At 39.3% G+C, this 14,550-nt stretch overlaps 1 protein-coding gene across 6 annotated transcripts in view; it reads right to left on the reverse strand.

Annotated features, from left to right (window-relative positions):
• Window positions 1-14,550, reverse strand: part of MAGI2 (membrane associated guanylate kinase, WW and PDZ domain containing 2) — a 1,256,398-nt gene that overhangs the window by 440,880 nt on the left and 800,968 nt on the right. For all 6 annotated transcript variants that reach the window (XM_070506114.1, XM_070506099.1, XM_044769320.2 and 3 more), the window contains exon 5: window positions 7,127-7,337. In XM_070506114.1, coding sequence (XP_070362215.1) covers window positions 7,127-7,337 — 211 coding nt within the window. The remainder of the gene's footprint in view (window positions 1-7,126; window positions 7,338-14,550) is intronic.

The following is a 14,550-nucleotide window of genomic DNA, read 5'->3' on the forward strand; positions in this document are numbered from 1 at the left end:
ACTAAAATGGCCAAAGCTCTCACCTTAAATACCATCCTCAGCTAAAGACAAAAGCAGGTGTTGGGGGTAAGGAGAGGCAGGGACTTGAAAGGGAAGAAGGCAGTTCACAGGTAGCTGAAAAGGAGTAAACGTTTGGAAAACAAGTGTTTGTTTGGCCACAGAAACAGAAGAACACAGAGGGGAGCCCAGCACACAGGCTTCTCTAGGTTCCTTCCTGTCTACGACCTAGTTCATGTTAAGCTAAGGTGATAGCTTGCTTCCTGAGACAGGTTTTTTAAAATCTGAACTTTTAGGCTTAAGAAGGAGATAACGAGAAAAACTTTGTTTTTTGTTTCTTAAAAATAATCAGCCTAAAATAATCTTCATATTAAAGAGACACATTTTGGGGTGGCAGATTTGCTCCCCTCCAGCACAGTCTACCATGTTCGCACATGGCAAAATCCCCTACGAATGCATTTCTCAGAATGTGTCCCCCTCCTTAAGCAACACGTGACTGTGGATAAGTGGATCCGCAAGGGCGACCCAGTTCAAACCTAATTTTAAGACCTGTCCTCCTTTCCTTCCTCTTTTCTTTCTGTCTCTTTTTCCTCTCTTCTCTCCTACCTTCATATTACCACACAGATCAAAATAATGTCTTCATGACTGATTGGATGATATTGGATGAAATATTGGATGATATTTCATGAACTGAAATGTTATTATTGGAATAGGAAATATGTTACCCTTTCCTTTGCTCCATTTTCTCTAAAAAAATAGTAACATATTTAAAATAATGATAAATGCATTGAATTGAAAAAGTCTTCCAAAAAAGCGAATTCCAAATCTAAATCTTCAACTAGTAGTTAAACTGTATTTTCATCCTGGGAAATACTACATCAAAAGAATAATAAGAGATTGAAGTCAATGATATTTGGCTGCATGAAACATAATCTTTTGAGGATGGCAGACAAGATCCAGGTAAATTGCGTCTATTGAGCAATTCAACATGCATGCGGATGTTACAGTTTCAATAGCAGTAGTCATGTAGGTTCAGGGACAATAATAATATAGAGATTGTTGACTATATTTTATGTATTTTTAAAAATCAATACTCATTTTTACAGGTATACAAATTGATCACATATTATGTTATAGTCAACACAATCCCCAAGATGGTTATATCATTTTCCAGAAGACTTTCTCTTCCCTCTATCTTATCAATCCAAAAAGAAGAACTATTAAAGGCAATGACTGGATATACCTAAGTGATGATGAACGATGGTACCTTTTTCATTCAAGACTCCATTCTTCATAGTTTTACTACTTTTTCTATGTATACATTGGTAACCCACATGAAAAGTTATTGTCAATGACCTCTATAGTGATTGTTTCCCACATAATTTTCCTAAAATTTTTATTAAGCCTACAAATATGTGAATTTGCCATCAAATTATCTTTCATATGTTTAGAAAGCATTTCTAAAACAGGTTTTGTTATAAATATTGTTTTGGATATTGTGAGTGTGTGCTGCACACTGTTTTGTCTAAAAAGACTTATTTTCTGTCAGGGGTTGCACCAGAATCTTGTGCAGGCATGAGAAAAAAATTATGAAAAAATATTTAATATATCTACCATTTCTGTAATACAAATTATAGAGAGTAAGCGTAGACCAGATTTTGTGACTAGTCAGGATATGATGAGCCTAAAATGAGAAGGCATTATGCTGATGTTGCTTCATACCAAAAACCTGATCTTACTTTTCTCTCCAATAAATTTCCAAAGTATTTTGTCTTCTATTTAATAAATCAAAGTTTTAAATTTGTTTGAAATGGTAATTGGTGATTTACTTAAAGCTTAAGGACATAAATAGCAACATAAAAAGAAACAGATTGTGCGTCTTGCTTAAAATTTACAAGGAAATTCAGCCCCGACAAAGATTTAGGAAACCATGTACAGCCATGCCATTTTTCCACAGATGTGATTTTTAGTTTCAAAAGCCTGATTTTAAAAATCTATTATTTAAGATCATAGCATGCAGTGCCATTCAGGAAGATGGTAGTAAACAAATAGTTTCTTGTTGTCGTTTTGTTTTTTGCCAGAGCAATAGCAGTCTCTTGTATGTCACTAACTAAACCGATTCCCAAACAAAGAAGTGATTTAATGGGATTCCCAAAGCATGTCAATCCAGATTAACCCTGTGGCAACTCTTCTTTATGGAACATTTAGCCTCTGGAACAGTGAATTTCTGGCCAAGAAATTTATAAAACAAATACTATTTGTAGTAGAAAAGTTTTCTTTTCTATTCAGGCAATGTTTGTTTATACATTGGAAATAGTATGGGATAATGGCAATGGCTTTGCAGGGTGACTAAGCCATGAGAACTCGGGAATGCTAATTTGTCCAAGAGTGCATCAGAATCTCATCGATAAAATGGGGGTACATCAAATGCTTTTTAGGGTGGTGGTGATATAATACATGTAAAGTAGGCACCACAGCAAATTGGTTAAGGGCAAAGACCCTAGACCCAGACCATGTCGCATGAAAGTACGAATTTTGTTGACTACTATATTCCCAGGATTTAAAATGGTTCCTAGCACATAGTATGTGCTCAATAAATTTGTGTTAGCTAAATGGAATCAAAGCATCCTGGCTTTGTCAATTCTTGGTTATACAACCAAGGGCAAGTCACTCACTTCCATAACGCTTGTTTTCCTAGAGTGAGAATTAAACGAGCACAGTGTACATGCTTCATATATTAGTTATTATTGTTAAGTAAGCCGAACACAGCCTGAAAAAAGTAGGCGCTTAATATGTGACAATTATTATTACTAATCTGAATTTGCAATTAATACACTGTCTTTTTTTTTTTTTTTTAAAGATTTTATTTTTTCCTTTTTCTCCCCAAAGCCCCCCGGTACATAGTTGTGTATTCTTCGTTGTGGGTCCTTCTAGTTGTGGCATGTAGGACGCTGCCTCAGCGTGGTCTGATGAGCAGTGCCATGTCCGCGCCCAGGATTCGAACCAACGAAACACTGGGCTGCCTGCAGCGGAGCACGCGAACTTAACCACTCGGCCACGGGGCCAGCCCCCATTACACTGTCTTTTTAAAAGATAATATTAGTGAAGATGGTGTCATGAGTTAAGGAAACTACTGCTTTTAAACAGTTATGCATTTGAAAGTCTTTTGAAAATTGCTAAACATGAGACATTATTAATGCTTTAGGGCATGTTTAGAAGAATGCATTCACTCAGAATTTAAAAATCTGTTGTTTAAAAACAGCTTTTCCCATTAAATACCATTGTAAATGATAAAAGGGGTCTGCTTTTTCCATTCATCAAAGAAAGCAATTCTGAAGAGTGTGGGAAAGACAGCTGGCCCACGTGTTCAGTACTGAGAACAGCGATGAAAAAACCCTCATCTTCTAAACGCAGAGCTTGTCAAGTCCTGAGACATATAAACTACTTTGCAATACTGAGTAAATCAATAACTATTTTAAAACGTTGCATAGAAGACCAAAAAAAAAAAAAAAAGAGAGAGAGAGAAATTACTTGCTACCTTAATGCAAAACCCACAATGTTTTTATATACATTTTTATTTTTTAAGAAATATATATTTAATTTAGAATTCCAGCATAGGTAGAGTTCCTCTCTTCTATTCAGAAATATATATATATTTAAATTGTATACACAGAACCACAGGGTCTTTCTCCTTTCTTTCACTTATTTTCTGTTTTATCATGATCTTCATTTCACAAGAAACAGAATTCAGTAAAGTTTAATGAGCGGGATTTACTTCCAGGGAAAAACTTCCATTACTCTAAGTGACTCCTGCAGTCTTCGTAGCAGAGGGAAGTTCTCCCTGATGTCAGCGCTCCTTACCCTACAAATCTCTCTCCTTTTCCTTCTCTCCTGCCTTTCCTTCTGTCTGTTTTACCTCCTAACTTACTCTACTTTTCCTTTTGGTCTTCTTTCTTTACCATGACTTTGCTTCCAGGCTGCAAACTTCTATCTTACAAAGAGTATTTGTTTCAGAAGTTTCTTGGCCAGAATTTCCAGGACACCTCATAGCTTAGTCCCTAAGAAAGTCCTTATCGCCCCACTAAGCTGCCTCTCCTGTCACTGTCTCCTGCTCTACCTGATTGTTTCCAAAGGGCTTTTATGGTCTAGAGTTTATTCACACAAGAATTCATCGTGATTATCAATGGCGAAGTCAGGCACAGATCAACGACAGTGGGTTGAAGTGTCGGTTTTGTCAAACGTAGCTAGGAAGGGAAGGGGCAATCCAGAGCAGAGAGTGAAAGCTGTCAGGAGAACACCGGCGAGGATTGAGGGGAAGCAAAGCAGAGCGAAGGACGTGCAGAGGGAAAGGAGCGTCCAGTGCAGGTCGTGACAGCGTGGAAATGAGGGACGGGGAGAACAAGACTCTGATCGTTCCCTGCCCTGTGCTTCCTGAGCTCACCACACTGAGTCTTGAGATTCAAAGGTAACTTTTTTGAAGGAAGGAAAGACGGAGCTCAAAGTGGCCCTGTCTGAAGGGTGGGGCGGGGACTGCCTCCCTGGTGTGGAAACCCACCGTCAGCAGGCCATTCGCTCCTGCCCCGCACTCCTCACCTCCCCATCACGGTCTCACTTCAGCCCTAACTTCATTCTCCTCGGCCTCTGGATGAGGCTTCCTCAGCCTCGGCCTTCTGTCACAGAGGAAACCATCAAGTCCTTTTTGGCTTAATTTTCCGACTCAATCTCTCTGCTCCTAATACTCTCCCCCTCCGTTCTTCCCTGCAATAATAGAATATGAACAAACAAAAGCCTCTGCTTGTCTTTCCAAAGCACAGGTGATCTAGCAAAACGAAAAGTGAGCAGTCACGTCACAGCTAACACCAGCTTCTGCGGTAGGGTCAGGGGTCTTCCCCCTCTCCCTGCCACACCAGGGGACCAGGTCCTTGCAGTGACAGTTCCTGTACCTGGAATGTTCTGTCTACATGTTTCCAACTTCTCAAGTCTGTGTTAGTCACCCTCCTTTTACTACCTAAGTCTGTGCTGAGCCTGTCCTTCTCCGAATGGCAGCACAAAATTCAGAAACTGTTTGCTAACTGTTTGCAACTATTTGTCTCTCTTCCCCAACTTGACAAAAAGTTTGAGAGCAGGGACAAAATCTTATGACTCTCTGGATGCCGACACTGACTGACCAGCTAGAGTATTAATAGAATCATTCTGGTGGATTCTCCCAAGTCCTGACAGCACCCAATTGTTTACTAGACACTAGGAGCACAACTCCTGTCTTCCAAAGTCCTTTTTCTCCACAATCCCAAAACCTGACGCAGTTAAAAGAGGAAAGTTTATTTTATAATCACAAAGAAAGAAGGCTTTTATAACTGTAGTATTGGAAACATTGTAGGGAAATAAGTTTTGTTTGTTTGTTTGTTTTGCTGAGGAAGATTGGCCCTGAGCTAACATCCATGCCAATCTTCCTCCACTTTGTGTGTGGGATGCCTCCACAGCATGGCTGACAAGTGGAGTAGGCCCGCAGCCAGGATCTGAACTTGGGAACCCAGATTGCGAAGCAGAGCACGTGGAACTTGGCTAACAGGGCCGGCCCTGGGAAATAGTTCTTTAATCAACTTGTCACACTGGCTTACTTTTATTGTTTCCACATAGCCTTACACCCACTCTGTTACATAATAAAATTGTGTCTATCATCAGTCTCCTTGTTCTGTACATTAACGTGTGAACTCACATCTCAGGTTGATATTTTTGACTTCTGGTCTGCAATGGTGCCATACTGTGCTTATCAATAACAAAATCATATTTTTAGATACAAACACTTTTGAGCATTTAAAAAAATTCTACATGACTTTCTCTTTTCCAATTAATTGATAAAAGCTGTCTTTGGGTCATTGATTATAGCCATAAGAAATAATGCAAGAGATTTTTATTCTTTTTCTAAACTTATTAGATTTGTCAAAAGGTGAATGGTTGGTAGTGATTCTCTTTCTGCAAAACACTGCATTTCTCATCCATGTTGGAGTCAAGCAGAGCACCAAGTAATTATTTCATTGTACATTTCCTTGGCAACATCTTTCAAAGTTTCCACCTTCACATGAGAATTAAATATTGGCACGTGGCAACATTTTAATTTCACAACTGAGTTCTGCCTACGGAGATCTAAGTCAGAAATCACTCCAGGTTGGGAAAGGGAATCCAGTTTTAATATCTTTCTTGAATAATCAGAGTTTACCTATTTTTATCCACCGTCAATGCTGACAACCTCAGATTTTATTAATTTTTCTCTTTATGTCTTACACAACTTTGCGGCAATAAGGCTTGTTGTCCATTTACAATATTTTTAGTTTCTTTCTTCCTAATGAACACTTTGATTGTCTTATGCACATCAACAATTTAGCTGTGTGCTAAGATCTTCAACTAAGGAACTCGCTAAAGAAGTTGCTCTACTCCTAGAATATCAAGAAAAGGAAAGCTAAACAGTATTGCTAATAAAATATATTAAAAATTCAGTTTGGAAAAAAGAAGTCCCAAAGAAAAGAAAAGATTGAGTAAGTATCACCAGGAAGTTCAGGATTAGCATTTCAGTTTCCTTGGCACGTCATAAAAATGGTAAGGAACAAACAGAATGGAATTTAAGATGAACTATACAAAGACAAATGATTGTACTGACACTACTTCAGGGGCAAATGCTTAAAATGTTTTCCTTTATGACCAGCAAGCATTTTGCTCTAAATAGCTGCATCCTATTGAACCACTGCACTGATAGAGGATGTGTCCAGCAATCTGACTTAAAAGATGGGATTATCTCATTTGGACTATAGGGAGGTCTTGGGAGAGTAGAATAAGCATTTCTCCATGAACATGTACACTATTTCTAATTCAATAATAACATCACTTGGAGATATGCCTTTTTTGTCATGATTGCAATAAATTCAAAGTCAGATTGTTTAACTCATTCCTTGATTTATAGCTGTAGTCTAGGATCCTTAACTGTGTCCTATCCCATTATTTTCTCACAAAGACGGCAGCTAATATCAGAAACAATAAAATTCACTATTTTATTTTGACCACATCTCCATTGGTTACATCATTTACATACCGCTATGATCTTTAGGGCAAAGTTAGAAGAATGTGGGAAACTCACTCGATGAAGTAGACTTCGCCCTTCTCTGTATAGGCCATTTCCCAGTTATCAGGCAATGGGTCTGATTCCTCATTCTCTTCAGGTTTAGTTGGTTTTGCATCATCCATGGGCTCCTTCAGCTCCTCCGGCTGACTGTACACTGGTGCAGGGTAAGGCTGGGAGGGCGTCTCCCCTGAGGCTCCCGCACCCTTGTCTTCGTGTTCGCTGGATTCTACAAGAGCACAAGAGCACGTGGTTAGTCGCTCTCACCACAGTAACTTCTGACTGAGCGTGGGGTGCGCCCCACCAGGGAATAAGCTCCGTGAAGGCTGACATGGAAAGCATAATTGCAAACAGCTCTGAAAATTATCGCTAGGACCATTTGAGTTCCCCTGTCACTCATCTTTCTTGTCTATCCTTTGGCTAATTATTGCTCATTACTGAATCGGAGGACCATTTCACAACACAGGTGTGGCAGGTGGAATAATGGCTCCCTAAGGATGTCCATGTCCTACCTGCCGGAACCTGTAAATGTCACCTTACATGGCAAAAGAGGATTTGCAGATCCGATTAAATTAAGGACCTCGAGATTAAGAGATTATCTTCAGTTATTCAGGTGAGCTCATTTTAATGACAAAGGTCCTTAAAAGTATAATTGGAAGGCAGAAGAGAAGGAGAGGGAGCCGCGATTACTAAAGAATGGCCAAAGAGAAGCACAGTTGCTGGCTTTGAAGATAGATGAAGGGGATTACCACAAGCCAAGAAATGTAGACGGCCTCCAGAAGCTGGCAAGGCAAGAGAATGGATTCTATCCCAGAGTTTCTAGAAAGGAACACAGTCCTGCCAACACTCAGAGAGATCCATGTCAGGCTACTAACCTGCGGAACTATAAGACTGTAAATTTGCATTGTTTTAAGCCATTAAGCTTGTGGTAATTTGTTACATCAGCAATAGAAAACTAATACAACAGAGCAAAAATGAAGAGAGAAATACCTTAAGACAATGGGCTTAGAGGACAGACCCAAGAGTCCCAACATGTAATAGTGTGAGTTCTAGAATGAGGAAAAGGAACACACAGGGAAGAAATAACAACAAAAAGTAGAGGAAATTTACCTAAGATGAAGAAATGCTGAGTCTCCAGATTGAAATGGTTCACTGACTCTGGGGCTGGATGAATGAAGCACATACACCCCTAAACACATCTAGATGAAATTTTCAAACTCCAATGTGAAAAAGAACTTTAGTAGCTTCTACACTGAAGGAACATGATTACTCACAAAGAAAAGAGGAACAGAAGAGCATCAGACCTTTCATCTGTGATGCTCTAAGTGCAAAGACAGTTAGGTAACATCCGTAGTAACTGGAGAAAAGAAGTCCAGCAACCCAAGAACCTAACTCTGCCAAAAATTATTCATCAGTCCAGGCGAAAGAAAGTCACCTTTAACCATGAAAAATTCTGAATGCACACTATCCATGGATCCTACCTGAGGACAACATTTGAGGAATTATTCTAACCAGACTAGGATGATTGCATCAGAGTAGAGATCTCAAAATAGGGAGAGAAAAAGAGAAAGGAAAAATTAAGAAGAAATAAATTCTGCATAATATGGTTAAATGTAAATAGAGGATGATCACATTTCTGGACATTTTAGTAAAGACAGATTCTTGAAAGAGAAGTGAAATTTTATATGGAAAACCTATTACCAGCATGGGTTTTAAACCTTATACTGAGAAAGCTCAGGTTCTAAAGGGCGGAGAAAAGGTAGGGAAATAAAGACATTCTAAAGATCTCATCGGGGGTACATTAGAGAGTGGGTAACAATCATTTTAATGGCTATGTATTCATGGGATGAGATCACTGGGCAAGTATTTTGGTCAAGGTGTAGACAATGTATAATGGGATATTTTTGAAAAATTCCCTGATTTATATTCTCTTTGAGCTATTCAGGTTTTTTTTTTTATCTTCCCATTTAGCTTTTCTGCCACTAAAGACAGACTGTGAGTCCTATTTGTTAGGGAAGAGTAGAGTGGGTACCATCTAGAAAAAGAGACATTCTTGGGGTAAATAAGGTGAAGGATATAATGTAGAAGAATTTCCTCTAAAGTAAGGTAGTGGCTGGGACAGGAATTCAAAGGGGAAATGCACAGATTTCAGAAACAGCCTGGTTCATTCAGGGACTCAGCATCAGCATCTTTTAGGTTTTGGTCTGGGGTGTGGCACGGTGCGGGTAAGAAGAGGGAAACCACAGGAAAAGTCAATGGAGCCAAAAGCAGAGGAGGCTTGGGGAACTACTTTAGTTTTTCAGAACTTTGGGAGGAATGTTTCCTACCGAGTGACTCCAAATCTCAATTGGGAGGTCACAGCAGAGAAACGGTGGAGTGAAAAAACATTTGACAAATACTGCCCCCAAGATTTCTTTGTGGCATGGACGTCATCCAGAAGTCCAAGTATGCTCCAGTGGGAAACTTGGAAAATAGTTACGAGTAGAGAACCAATTGGCCTTCAGTGAGGGTCACTATAACTTCCTCATGGCAGAAGGTGAGGTGGGCACAGCTTAACCTAGAAACTGCAAAGACAGCACTATTGATACGCAATGTCAATGTGAGGATAAGGCAGCCATCTTAGAAGTATGAAATTCTACAATCATTTGGGAATATAATCAAAAGCTACTAACATTTAAAAATATACATATACAAATACACATATACTTTCAATAATCCCACTTTGAGAATATATCCTCTAGAAATAAAGGTGGTGGTGTGTAAGGATAGCTAGATATTTATTGCAGCATTGTTAGTACTTGCAAAGCACTGGAAATGATTTGAATGCCTACCGATGAGAATATGATTAAATAAACTGTAGTTATCATTACGGTGGAAAACTACATAGCATAGAAACAATGAATTAGATCTGTATCTATTGACCTGAAAAGGTGCTAAAGATTACTATTCAAGAGTAATCCAAGTTGCAGAGTAATAGATATTGTTAATACTATTTTTTCAAATAAGCAAACAGCAAGCTAGATATATGCATAGAATTTTGCATATAACTACATGAGCATGAAAACAGGACGGAAGATGCACAAGTCAACTTTGATTACCTAAGGATAGTAAATTTCAATGGAGTGGGAGAAGCTTTCTTCTCTTTACACTCTTTACACTCATTGACTTATTTTTATAACTTTAAAAATTAACACAGGTAATTTAAACTGAGTAAATTAAAGTGGCATGTCATCTTTGTCTCAATCAACTGCTCGCATGAATTTTTCCTCATATGCATCAATCTCAGGGAGCAATGTTAAAGTATCTTTAGGAATCAGGAAGCGCAAGAACACCTTACAAGCTTTCATTGTTTTGCCCTTACAAAGAAGACTCGATGAATATAATAGGGCCCTTACTGATGTAGAATCCTGGCTGGTTCCTTGCACAGATTTACCCTTTGTAAGTTGCGGAGGAAAGAAGCAAAAGAGGGTACCATTGATCTCCTTAGATTCTCCTAATACTTTATTACAACGTGCCCTTACCAATACATGAAACACACTGTTCTCAGGTATTTCCAAATGTGACGCACTGGAAAAGTTAAAATGCAAGGTCGTTTTCTGAACATATTCATTTATTCAATATTCACTTAATATTTATTAAGCTCTCAGTTGGTGCCAGGACAAAAGAGGGAACAAGAGAGTCATGATCCTTGCTCTCATGGAATTCAAAATACATCAAGATGTGTAGTCTTTAGACAATGTTAAGCGGGATGAATGCCACCAGAGGGAAAGATAAGATCATATGCACACAAATTCACCTAGCCTTATACTAAAATAGAGTCAAGGAAAGCCTTTTTTCCAATGTGCTATTGAATCTGAGACTTGAAAAAAGGAGCAAGAGACTTCTTTCAGAGGAAGGTAAGAGAGAAAGAACCAGATACACAAGGGCTGAGTTAGACAAGGCCTTGGAAGGCTTGCCAGGATTTGGGACCGTATCCTGAGAGCAATGAGAAGGAATCAATGCATCTTACTCAAGAGGATGACCCAATCAGATTTTCATTTCCCACAGACATTCCCTTAAGTATTCTGGGGATTTGAGAGGGGCAAGAGTAGATATTTATAGACAAGTGGAGAGTTATTTTTGTGCTCCAGACAAGAGATGACGTTGGCATGGGCATGGAAAGAAGTGGACTGAAAAAATATTTAGAGTGTAGATTTGGGAGGATTTTCAAAAAAAACCTGGACAGCTAAGCAAAAAGAAGTCATGGTAAACCTGGTGGGTGGCAAGGCTATTCACTGAGCTGGGAAACATGAGAGGAGGAGCAGGACTCTGAGGAGGCGGGAGACTGTGGGTATAGTTTTGCGTACACTGAGGACAGAGGTCCATGCCAAGCTCACAATGGAGATGTCATGGCAGAGAGTTCTTGGCTGGGGAGAATCAACTTGAAAGACAACAGCATATGGCTAGATTGTACTATAATTTAAGCCATGGGAATGAGTGAAATTGCCTGGAGAGACAGCGCAGCAAGTGGAAAGGAGATTCCCCAGAGCCGCTGCCTGAGGAACTCCAACATTTACCAGTCAGTCAGAGAACGACCAGGAAAGAGCCAGGGAAGGAATAGAAAAGCCAGTTGATCCTCATGCCATTGAAGCCAAGCAAAGGGCAACAAGGAGGAAACACTTCACTGTGGCCAAGTCTTCTGAACAGTGCAGCAAGACAAGGACATCAAATCTACTGAAATTAACGACATGGCGGTCACTGGTGACATTAGCTACCAGTTATGGTAGTAGTTAAGAGTGGAGTGGTGGGTGAGGAAGCCAGGTTGGAATGGATTAAAGAATGAGTGAAAAGAAAACATAGAATATGCTGACAGAGAATTCATTCAAGAAGCATAGCAGTGAACAAATAAATTCTTTTCTCAACTATATAGTACTATTATATTTCCAAGAGAAATGTAAGACATCTCTTTAAAACAAATGTCTAGAGTCTTTGGAAATGTCTATAATTACATTTATTGATGTGTCAGAGATGACTGAGCCAAGTTTTCCCAGTTCATCTAACTCATTTGTTTATTCATTCATTCATTCCTTTATTTTTATTTAATCAATCAAGTATTACATTAGCAAACATGATTTTAATACCTACAATTTGTAAGACCTTCATGGGGGAGAGGAAAATAACTTTTTTATCAGGCTATTGTGATTTGGGTGGAAAGCAAAGTAAAAAGTAGCACCTACCTTCTCTATCTGCATAAAACATGACAAAAAAATTGAGTAAGGCAAATGCAGACCCATAACATTCCCACATTTACTATTCATAAGGCTAACTTAGAGATGAGTTCATGGTGAGTGTCAAAGGCCTTGGTGAAACCAGAATCAGGTGAATGTCCCCACAGGCAGCACTGAACCAGGGCAGGCTTCCCACGCAGAACCTATTCTTGGAAGAGCAACGCAGAGCATTCAAGGAAGAAAAAAGGAGTTGAACCAAGCAGGCCCAGACCATCCTTCCAAAATGTACCACTCATAAGTCACTGCACCTCTTCTAGGCAGAGGAAGTCAAGGGGCTGGTGGAGTGCAAATTAAGTACCCTCTTTGACACACAAGACCACATGGGGGTGGAGAGGAAGTGCTGCTCCCCAAAATCTGGGTAACTATATAGAGTACTATGATACTCAATGATGCAAAAGAGTTGTACACAATTTTTTAGGGAGACAATATAGCACAGGAAATGAGTACCCAAGGCAGCTGTCTGAGGAACTCCAATATTTAACAGTCAGTGAGAGAAGGAACTGACGTTGTATTTCCTATATTGCTAGGAAAATGATATTATTTAATTAATTAGACATTTATTGAAACCGTACTAAGTGCCAGGCACCAGGTTAGGCAGTGGGCAGTCAAGGAGACTGCAGTCCACCTGGTATGTATTAGTTTACTAGGGCTGAAATAAAATACCACGAAGTGGAAGGCTTAAACAAAATAGAAATTTATTGTCTCACAGTTCTGGAGACTAGAAATCCTAGATCAAGGGTTCGGCAGGGCCACGTTCACTCTGGAGGTGCTAGAGGAGAATGTGTTCCAGACCCCTCTGCTGGCTTCTGGTGGTCCTTTGTTTGTGGCAGCATAACTCCAGTCTTCATATGGTATTCTCCCTGTGTACACATCTGTGTTCCAATGTCCCTTTTATAAGGACGTCAGTCATTCTGGATCAGGAGTTCACTCTATGCCAGTATGACCTCATCTTTACTAGTTACATCTACAATGACCCTATTTCCAAATGAGGTCACATTCTGAGATTCTGGAGGGTTGCACTTCAACATAGGAATTTTAGGGGGATACAATTCATCTCATTAGGTAGTATATTAGACAAGTTTATCTTACAATCCACTGAACCAATATTTACCATGTTTGGGACTATCAATTATTGTTTCATACTATGTCATAATTGTTTCCCTGTTTAGTAAGGAAAATAGAAGTTAACTTTACATTTTGGATAATATCATTACTTCTTTCTTCTGCATGTGGTTTAACTTTTTTTTGAAAATAGGATATGTTGGATATTGTATAAGTAATTGAGAAAGTACCCATCAAGAACAGAATGGACTTTTTAAAAATTGGGCTTTACTTTTTAGAGCAATTTTAAGTTCACAGCAAAATTAAGAGAAAAGCACAGAGATTTCCCATGTACTCACTGCCCCTGCACGTGCACAGCCTCCCCCTTACTAATATTGTCCACCAGAGTGGTACATGTGTTACAACTGAGGAATCTGCATTGACACATCATTGTCACCTCAAGTCCACAGTTTACCTTAGGGTTCACTCTTGGGGATGTACGTTTTATGGGTTTGGACAAAGGTATAATGACATGTATCCACTATTATAGTACTATACAGACTAATTTCATTGCCCTAAAAATCCTCTGCGTTCTGCCTATTCATCCTTTTCTCCCCTCTAACCACCGGCAACCATTGATGTTTTTACTGTCTCCATAGTTTTTCCTTTGCCAGAATGTCAGATAGTACAGAGCCTTTTCAGACTGGCTTTTTTCACATAGTAATACGCATTTAAGTTTACTCAATGTCTTTTCATGGTGTTATCCCTCATTTCTTTTTCGCACTGAATAACATTCCATTGTCTGGATGTACTTTTAGTAATAAAGGATGGGAAAGGACAGATCTTATGTGCTAACCAAGGGTATACGTGTAGCTATTCCTGCTGGCACGCCCTGCCTCCCATGGAGTTCAGCTTACAAATATACTCCTGCAAATGTGCCCTCAAGCAAATCTCATCTACGTCAGACCTGTGGTTTGAGCAGCCCTAGACTATTTGAATTCTGACTAAGGAGGAGCCACATAACCCATGCATGTTTTACTTTTACGGTGGTGTGAAGCTATTTCTTGATTAGGAAGTGGTCATATAGAATTGTGCTTTTTGTTTTCCAAGACACATTTCTCAGCGTGGTTTTAT

Source organism: Equus asinus, chromosome 1 (assembly GCF_041296235.1).
Source record: "Equus asinus isolate D_3611 breed Donkey chromosome 1, EquAss-T2T_v2, whole genome shotgun sequence".
NCBI classification, from domain to species: Eukaryota; Metazoa; Chordata; class Mammalia; order Perissodactyla; family Equidae; genus Equus; species Equus asinus.